Source organism: Passer domesticus, chromosome 1, assembly GCF_036417665.1.
Source record: "Passer domesticus isolate bPasDom1 chromosome 1, bPasDom1.hap1, whole genome shotgun sequence".
NCBI lineage: Eukaryota > Metazoa > Chordata > Aves > Passeriformes > Passeridae > Passer > Passer domesticus.
The window spans coordinates 31165775-31175962 of NC_087474.1; the positions used below are offsets into that span (position 1 = coordinate 31165775).

The following is a 10188-nucleotide window of genomic DNA, read 5'->3' on the forward strand; positions in this document are numbered from 1 at the left end:
TGTCTTCAATGTCTGTGCGCCTTAAACAGTTTGACTCAGCCTGCATTCTACAAGATTGATCCCAACAGGCACACTTGCCCTGGGTGAAGAGTCCCTCTGAAAGGTTAAAATTCCTGCAACAGCTACCAGGTAGGCAGAGATAAGGCAGCAGATAACAGGGAACTTCGTGGCATTTCCTGCAGCCACCCTCCCGCAGGAGCTGGCTTTGGTCCATTTAAAACATTTGATGTATTTAATCCTACCCACAAGTAGTTCACTCAGAAAGAGGCAACTTGCGACTTGTACTACCCAGCACCTAAACCGGGGCGTTTAGTTTCACATATACAAATAATAAAAATGGCTAAAATACAGAGATAAACATACACCATGCGAAATCCATAAAACATTAAACCACGTTAAAATATTAAAATACACGGAAGTGTATCGCATACATAAAGTATGTGTGTATATAGGCAGGTATGCGTGTATAATTTCCAGGAGTTTTTGTGCGGCTGGAGCTGGCAGGCTCCGAGGAAAGCCGGACCGGGGGGCTCCAGCCCGGCCGGGACCCCGGGGGCAGGTGAGCCGGCGGGGCGGCGGGGGCAGCCCGGCCCTCAAGGAGTTACGGAGCACGATTACTTCATGTTCCCACCGGCCGCTTTCGGCTGCCCCCCCCGGCCCGTTTCACAATCCGGGCTCTCGAGCAGCCCTGTCAAGCCGGGCACGCTCCGAGAGCACACACCCCCCGTGTTCTCATGCCGGATTTTCCCAAAGCCATGAATAATCTCGAAGCCCCCTCAATAAATACACGTTCAGGGATGCCCGGAGCTCATTCAACCCGCCAGCCTCGCCGACGAGAAGGGGCCAGGGCCGGACCCGAGAACAAGCCGCACCATGAAGTTTCCCCGGGACTGCGGCTCCGACCGTGCCCGCGCCGGCCGCCGCCGGCCGCCCGCCCTCCGCGCCGCGCTGCTGCTGCCGCCGCTGCTGCTGCTGCTGCTGCTGCTGGTGCCGCGGGCCGCCGCCGCCCCGCTGCACAACGCCGACTCCTCGGGCGAGGCCGAGCTGGACGAGGCGGCGGCGCGGCGGGCGGCGCTGCCCGACAGCCTGCGGCTGGCGCGGCTGCTGCTCGAGCGGGCGGCACAGCTGCAGCACGAGGTGGGTACGGCCGCTCCGCAAACACGCCCGGCCCCGCCGCGGCTGCCGCCCCGCAAGGTGCGACCCAATCTCTCCGTGTCTCTCCCCAGATGTGCGAGAAGTTTACCGTCTGCCAGAATAGCATGGAAATGCTCCTCCACAACAACCTCAACCTCCCCAAGGTGACGGAGGAAGATGGGTGTCTGCTCGCCGGCTTTAATGAGGCAAGGAACAGTTCTCCTTTCCCATCTAATCCTGTATTCCCGGGGCAGGTTTTGCCTGCTCAAAAGAACTGGGGAAGTTGACCTAAAGATTTGTACCGGCTCTAGCCGGCTTTGGCCAGACCTCCACACTATAATAGCATCATCTGCTAACCTGCACACAGCATTGAGATCAAGGCACTTTGAACTCTTAAGTGACTTTCTCACCTTTCTCTCATTTCAGGATAAATGCTTGACAAAAATCTCCAGCGGACTTTATACATTTCAGACATACCTCAAATACATACAAGAAACTTTTATTAGTGAAAACCAAAACGTTGAATCGCTATCCTATAGTACAGAGCACCTGGCACGTACCATAAGACAGATGGTGAGTTGGTTTTAAATTTCCTCTGATGATTTTTGTGGCTTAATGCTGATGTGAAGTCAGAAATAGAAGATGCTATGTGAAATAGAGGATGCTATGTTTCAGTTCCTTGAAAAAACAGGTAACAGTTCCTTATGCTCAGATCTTACCCTTATGACTTAGAGGTCTTACAAAGTTTTGCTTTCTTTTCTTAAACAACTCTTCTTCCTAATTTCTACTATTGGTTATAATTTCCAAGCCACCTAAATGCGTCATTGTTAAGAACAAATATATGAAACTGGTTGATAGAAGTAAGATTTCTCAGCTTGTTTATAATTGCAGAACTGCAATTCAGCCTGTACTAATGTTGGAACCCACTGAGAAGTAGAAGTCAGCAACTTTTTTTTTCAAGCCCACATTAAAAAAAAAAAAAAAAAGAAAGAAAAAGCCAAGTGTATTTTTACAATATTACTCATTTTTAAAACTCTCCAAGCCAAACTTTTAAGCCAAGCTGTATGGTATATTGAGATATTGCTGTCAATATACCAGATAGCTCCCTACTGAAAAACACATATTTTGCTTGCAAAAAAATCTTCTTTCATAAAAATACCAATTTCTCTCTTGATTTGGTAAACTAAAATGCTATTAATTTCTGACAGACATTTTTCATGTTTTGGAGAGCTCTGAAAGATCACACTTTAAAATTCTACTTAATTCCTGTAGTTCTTGCTCATTTTAATAATCCTTAATATGAACACTTCCTTTTGTCTTTGGGGATAGCATTTGCCTGATTAAGGTAAAGGACTGCAGAAGTCTTGGGGCATTATTTCCCCCCAGGCAATTTTTGGCATGTGAAAAGCCTATTGTGTATTGTGTGTTTGCCATACCTTTCCTAACATATTTACTTATGCCCATCATTCTTTATGTGAAAGGAAGCTGAACTGCTTTTTTTCACACTGTGCCAGCTGAGAATAATAGTCCTGTCATAAGACAGCAACTGATTACTGGCTTCCAGCTTGATACACGAGTTTGCAGAAAGTTTGTTTCATAACTGAGAGAGACTAGGTTTGTTGGGTTTAGGGCTTTGGATTTTTTTTTTTTTTGACCAAGATAATCAAAACAGGAAGAATTAAACACAGTGATCAAAAGCAAAACCTGCACTTGTAGAAACTGTGGAGTTTTTGAGAAAAGGCCTTGAACTTCACTATGTAAATTTTTCTTTGTGAGAGAAAAATCTGCTATTTAAGGCAAGGACAGCAAGGCTAGAATCCATCACTTGTGGTTAAATTGATTTACCAGCATGACACCATGTCTGGATATCCAGTCACAAACTTTAACAGAGCACAAGGAGCTGGGCATACCAGGAAAAGCGGATGTGATCAGAACACACTCTCAAGTAGTCTGGATAGGAAGAATATTTCTCTCTTATATCTCACAAAAAAGATGCTCCAGAAGGAGGTTTGCATCCTTTTGCCACTTGTTAAAGGGTAGGAGGGATCCTGAACACAGGATTAGGCAGATACTTGCTAGAACTTTGGACTCCAAATCACCTAAAACAGCTCCATGATTTGGGTATCTAAGTTCCATTTTCAGAAGTCCCACTTCTTGGGACAAGTTCTTCAAAGGCCTTTTGGTAGTGGGTGCACAGTGCTGTGAGTCAGCATTAGATAAATAACTCATTAGATAAATAACTCTTACTCATCTTGTAGTTATGCTCTCACACATCAGTGAAAGTGGTGGCACTTAGTCTCACATGTGACTAAATGCCTGGAAAGTAAGAATTAAGCAGCTAAACGAGTTAGACATCTTTTGAAACTTGTTAATCTGTTACAGAATGTGAGAATACTCCAATATCAGCCAATTAATTTATGACTCACGATGGAGCACTGCAGGTTAAGACCTGATCAGCATCTCCCTACCTAACCAACCACGTGACTGCCAAAGAGCAGGAGGGGTGTGTTGATCTGCTCAGAGCCTGCTGGATCACCATGCCAGAGGCTGCACTCAAACCATAACACTATAGCCCAGATTCCCATGCAGCAGTCATAGCAGGCACCTCACACCTCTCCACAGAAACAGGGCTGGAGGAAAGCACGGGTCCCAGGGAGGGCTGGTGTCTGCAGTACAGAGAGTGGATAAGCAGCAGGTTGGGAAAACACAAACGGATGGATGCTCTCCAGCAGGCTCAGTGACAGTGCTTTAACCAAGGCCCCCAATATTGTCTTTCCCACAGGTGATCAATCCCGAAGAAGTGATCATCCCAGATGCAGCTACCCAGGAATCCCTCCACACAAAGCTGAAGTCCACTAACGCCTGGACAGTGAAAATCACCATCCAACTCATCCTCCGAGATTTTACTTCATTTATGGAGAAGACAGTGAGGGCCGTGCGCTATTTGAAAAACACCAGGAGTTTCAGTGTTTGAATGTTTTAGTTCAGGCACAGTCCTTTTGTTACAAATCTGTCAGGTGGCAGATAACAGTGTTGTTCTGTTTTAAGAACTAGAAATAGTAACAATGGTTTGCATCTATATACATTCCCATTTCCTTCTAGGAACTTATTTATTGTATTTAAGATATTTATTAGTTTTTAATTATTTCTTATTTATATTGTCAATGTTTAGAAATAATTTAAACAAATTATGTATTTTATTTCCTTTCTACTGGTACTATTCAGATATAAACTTATTTAATATGTATTCAAAAAAAATTTTCAGAACCCAGAAAAATTTTTGTATAACTTATGTTTTTATATATTTGAGAGATGGTATTTATTACTTTTTTATATTTTTAAGACAAATAAAAGCTGATTTTTAAAAAAAGCTTGTATAAACCCTGTGAACTTTAAATAAGACTAAAGCACTCTAATATATCCAGTTTTTAATACCTGCAATTATCAGAATGACCACTTTCAAGAACTTCTCTGTATAATTAGGCCAGTTCTCTACATAGCACATATGTACACACGTAGACAACTTGATTACTGTATAATTCTTAAAATGGGATATAAAGGAACCAGATGCACTTAAAAGGGCACTTAAGAATGAACAAGATAATCCATCAATGCTCCTGAGAAACAAATGGAGAAGCGCCTTATATTTAATAAGGAACACCCAATAAAATTTTAAGTATCTTCTTACAAGTCAAATAGTCTCTTAAATAAATAAAGTGGTGAGACAACCACATTAACCACTTTGACATGAATACTATCCTCTGATTAGTTTTATTGCTGTCATCCTGGGGAATTTTCCAAGTTTGGTTAAACAGTTCTGGCCCCTACCACAAGAAATAGAAAAAAAGAAATTTAGGTTATTTCCTTAAGCAATATAAATCAACATATTGCTGCTGAGTAATGCAGCAACATGCATTTGTCTTTTATAATTTACATTTCACTAGTATGGACAAGCCACATACCATGAATGCATTTTCTTGAATACTTGTGTGAAAAAAAAAGAAAAAACCAAAACAGAACAGGAATTAAGCCTCAGTACCAAACTACTGAAACTTTCCTTGGCTACATCATCTGCAGCACTGTAGCTGTGCAGGTACCTCATATACCCAAACTCAGATGAATTCACAGACCACACAGGGGATGCAGGCAGCACAAGTCCCTCAAGCTTTGTCCCTAAAAATGGTACATTATTAATTACCCTCACTTTTCCTTCTGGCACAGTGGTGAAGATGCGCAGATGAAAGGCATGCCTTGGAATGTGGATAAGGATGTCAGCAAACTCTCCTCTTCCTCTGAGTGATCTGATTGTCCACATATGCATTCCACCACTGGGGATGCCAAAACAGTGACCAGTCCACCCACTGCTCTCATCTCAGATGCTCAAAACAAAACAAACCACAGCTTTGCCCAATATGGTAAAATTGTCATCTCAAGTTGAGCAACATCTGGAGAAGGAATGAGGAGATCTCAAGGAGATCTTGAAAGATGTTTGTGGTGAATGGGTTTTCTAACAGCATGTAAGATCCTACTTTAACTGTCCTGGCACATGCTCAGGAAACATAGGAAAGCCTGGCTTGGCCTTTTCACTGCTTACCTTCACAGGAATTTTCTTTTAGCTACCATTTGTTTAGAGACCCTTCCAGCCTTTATTATACCAATAACAGCTATAAGACCAAAGTGGACCTAACTACTATGTGAGAACAGAGAGGGAAGAAAGAAAAAAAGGAAAAAAAAAAAAGCTGACCAAAAGCTGGTTTCACTTCTCCCAGTAGAGAGGGGTGCCTGAGATCACCATTAGTTACTATGTACACTGCATCTAAACAAACTCACACTGATCTCCTGAAACACTAAAAATCGTGTAAGAATTGGAGTGCTGAAATCCCTTGCAACAACTGACAGACAAGCACTGACACTTCCACCCGCACCCTTCAGCTAATGGCTACCCCAGTCTGTCTGCAATTCTAGTAAATATGTAAATGCTGCCACATTTTAGGGTGCAGAAGATGAGCAAAGATTACCCCTTGTTGGGTGGGGAGGTCAACTGTCAAGTCCTTCCTGAAGGAAAGTGCTATCCCTGATGGCGTCACTGAGCTGCCATTACTTCATTTGTGGCTCCTCCACAGTTCTGAGGGTCCTTCAATGCAGCAGCTGCCTTGCTGGCCACCAGTCTCCTGTCACAGTGGCAACTTCAGGGACTGCTCCCAGGATCAGCACCACTTGCTGAAACCAACACTCACTGATGCTTCTGACACACAAATATTTGCAGTAGGGAATTGAGATGAAATCAGAGAAGACCTAAACACTGCTGAGCATGTTACAGGGCCTCTCAAATGAACCAACTTATCATTCTTTTTCTAATTTGCTGTGTAGACTATTTTACATTAGTAAAACACACAAAGGCATTTATTTTAGTTGGCAGACCAGCACGAACACATAAAAAACCTAGAACAACAGTAAAAAGTGAGCAGTCCTAACTACACTCAGTAAAAATGCCTCAACACTTCTATTGAAGAGAGCTCTTCCTATCTGACAGCCAACTCACTGAGCAAAGAAAACTCAAAAAAACCAAAACAACAAAAAACCCCCCACTAATACAACCCAAATAAAAAAAGACCTAATAATGACCTAAAAAAAATACAAAAATTACCCACTAAAGCAGCATTTTGGCTGCTGCTGTACAGGACCAGCCCTGCCCTGCACATCCTAGCTAGCTTTTCTCCATTCATCCTTAGTTGTTAACTTCACACTGAGATTCTGGAATGCTTCACAGATTACCAGCTCCCTTCATCCTGATTTTAAATTCCCAAAGAAGGAAAAAGGTAAAGCTATGTTGAAAAGCATGCATACATTATACAGTATGCAAGAAAAGCCCACAGTATTCAGCCCACAGTATTCAATGTTTAAGATGAGAAACAAAATATCCCCAAGAGCAGCTGCTGTAACACCAGAATGCTGGACAAGAGAGAAAAAAACCCAGAACAACCCCCAAAAAACCAAAAAGACAGAATTCAACCTAATATTAAAGTAATCTGTAATAGATAAGTGGAGGAGTGGGCATAAGGGATAGTCTCTGAAATACCATTTTTCTATTTTTTAACCATACTTTACTGTGTAAGAAACCCCAAAGGAAAAAAAAAGGTGGAAAACATTTCGATCTGACCAATTTCCCAGGTTGCAGTACCATTCCCTACCCAGTACTGGTGTAAACACTAAATTTTGGCAGAAAGAACAACTACTTGAATGAGACTGCATGCATCTCTAGAGCCTCCACAGATTTTATCAACAGCTGATGCAACAAGAGATGGAAGAGTTACACCACCAGTAAAGCGTGGCAACAGCATTACTTTTCAGCAGTATGGAGCCAATAGGTCAGCTTAGCTTGATGGGAAACTTCCCCTATGTTTGCCATTGTTATTTGTAACTAATAATATTTTCCAATTTCAATTTCAAAGAAAAAATGATGGAAATATAAGTATGCAGTAGTATACATCAAAGTCCTCATGGTCACGGCATTGGCAAAAAAAAAAAAAGCATATATATAACTAGAAGCCTTGTGACTAAGTCCTTGCTTTTCAAGTCAAATGATTAGATAATTTCAGATCTCTCTCAATGAATTGCTTTCCTCTTATTGATAAGGGGAAAACCAAAACCTACATACCTCCTTGCTCCCAAAAAATGCAACCTCTGCAGGCTTCAACCTTGAAGTACCACCTTCACAAATTACTAGCAAAATCAACCAATTTCTGTAATTAAACATATTGAACCAAATCCTCCTATATGTTCATGACTGACTTTGGCAGTCATCAGAAAACACTCTACAGAAATTTTGCAATCTGGATTTCTATTCAGTGACCAGAATCTTAAGATTCACTCCTTCCTGAGAAAATAATTCCTGAGAAAATGTTTAAAACAAACAAACATACATTCACCATCAGAATCAAAACACTGAGATTTGATTTGCCCTGCCATATTCTTTTGCACACAGCAGACAAACATTCCCTCCAGCTAACCCATCCTCTAACCCTGAATTAACACAACCACAACCAAGAAACAATGTATGTAACCCACAAGATTAACCAAGAAATGGCTATTGCATCACACACCATCATGGAAAAGTATTTAGAAATTGCAATTAAGTCGTTATTTGTAAAAAATAAATAAGTCATATGACATTTAACAGGATGTGGTCTCTCCTCCTGTGGTGAAAACAGATGTAATGAGCTCTAATTTCCAAATATCATCAGTATCATCATAGCTTAAATTCCAACACTGTAAGAAAATATTTCCAAAAACGTCCAGGGTATATACAGTTTGATTTAGCAATCCTCCTGATAAAAACCATTATGTTAGATGTGTGTTTCATTTACCACACAATGCAAGAAGATGAGATCTTAAGCAGCTCTTTGTCACCTACAGCCATTTCGGAAGACAGCCGTACAAAGTAGCGAAAGACAAGTTTTATACTTCATCAAAATGGACCTGTTGTGACAAAATTCTGAACATTGATTCAGTCTGAAGACTGAGTGTGTTTAAATGTTATAGTTCAGCTAATAGGAGCTTTGTTGATGAATTCATTCAGGAAAGAAAACCCACACAGTCTCTGTTTTACATCTATGAGATACAGCACAGTTACTTTGTACCAGTTGTCTCTACACCAGGAATTTGTAGCAAAATTAAAAATCCATTACAAATTCCCAATCACCTTAATTTTACCTCACAGCTGGCCAGGCCTTGAAAAGTTTATGGAGCACACATATAGGTTTCTTTGTAGATTAAATTATTAAGAACAAAATTATACTGAAAGCAATTTTTTTTTTCCCTTTAGTGATGACACAAAACTGACCATCCTTCTTCTACCCTGCTAAGCAGGAGACCCACAGTCCATACACCAAGACCAAGAAAACCACCAAACTCACAAGACTCCCTCTCTGTCCCTTGCACAATTGCTTGGCACCAGGTCCAACAGGCTCCAGTGACAGGGGGCATTTCCCTAACACTGAGGCAACCACAAGCACACTCCACATCCCTCCACTTTGAAGGCACAAAGTAAAAAGCAACAACAATCCCTATCACTGGGCTATGATCAACAGGATACCTCAAAGTCAGCACAATCTCCACCAAACTCAGGAAGGCATCAATGATTTCATTTCACACATCTAAACTGTAGCCTTGAGCTCAACTCAAGTGGGAGCCAGAGCCCATTTTTCAGTAAACTATGCTCACTGGCTTTATTCCAACACTGAGAGTTCACTCCACCACAAACCCCATCACAGAAAATAATCTGCGCCTGGCTGCAGAAGGCACTGATGCAGTGACAGATCAATAGAGTCAAGCAGGAAAACTCATATTTGCCCTTTTCTGTCTCCCATGTGACAGTAAAATAAAATTTTCTCAAGTTCTACTGAGAAAAACAGAAAGGAAAAAATCATAGGTTAGAACACTTGAAATTAATAACACCTAATTACAGTCCCCAGCCTTGACCAAGATGAGAGTTCTTCCACCCCACTCCTTAGACCTGCTCTCTTCTCCTAGCACCACCAAAAAAACTCCAGTCCTGCTGAAATGAGCATACTTCCTGACCTTACTTAAGGAAATTAATCTTCTTCACAGGAATCTCTTTAATGTATAACTTTCCAAACCACTAATCTGCTCTTACAAACACAACCAAATTTTGTGAAAATGACAAAAACTGCAAAGTAACTTCACAACATCCATACCAAAGATTTCTTCATTTTCAAACTTGAAGAAAATTGGAGGGTTTTTTGGTTTTTTTTGCTACCTTATAATTAATCACCAAGATTTAATGATTAATACTTGTTCTTTTCTTTTCTTTTTTTTTTTTTTTCCACGAGGGAAGAATAGAAATGTTCATTTAAGGAGAAGTTTCACTCACCTTTTAATTTCAGTAAGAACACTATTTGGAATGAAAGTCTGGACACATAAACAAAAAACATTATACAGCATACTGACATTCAATTTAACTTGACTTGAAGGTACTATAAAAGACCTTTTCCCCCCCCTCAATCTGAAAACCCAAGATTTCCATGCTAATAA

The 10188-nt window shown here is 41.1% G+C and overlaps 1 protein-coding gene across 1 annotated transcript; it reads left to right on the forward strand.

Moving 5' to 3' along the window:
• The first annotated feature begins 731 nt into the window (after positions 1-731).
• Positions 732-4214, forward strand: IL6 (interleukin 6). Its single transcript, XM_064412218.1, has 4 exons — positions 732-1137; positions 1227-1340; positions 1561-1707; positions 3917-4214. Exons 1-4 carry the CDS (start codon positions 874-876, stop codon positions 4106-4108), a joined length of 717 nt encoding a protein of 238 aa, XP_064268288.1. The 5' UTR covers positions 732-873; the 3' UTR covers positions 4109-4214.
• The last annotated feature ends 5974 nt before the right edge of the window (positions 4215-10188 follow it).

What these genes read in the sequence shown, in the direction of transcription:
- IL6 (XM_064412218.1), top strand. Translation starts at nt 874, where the DNA reads ATGAAGTTTCCCCGGGACTGCGGCTCCGACCGTGCCCGCGCCGGCCGC. An exon ending in TGCTCGCCGGCTTTAATGAG is followed by an intron (nt 1,341 to 1,560) that starts GCAAGGAACAGT and finishes CTCTCATTTCAG; the next exon opens with GATAAATGCTTGACAAAAAT. An exon ending in CACGTACCATAAGACAGATG is followed by an intron (nt 1,708 to 3,916) that starts GTGAGTTGGTTT and finishes TCTTTCCCACAG; the next exon opens with GTGATCAATCCCGAAGAAGT.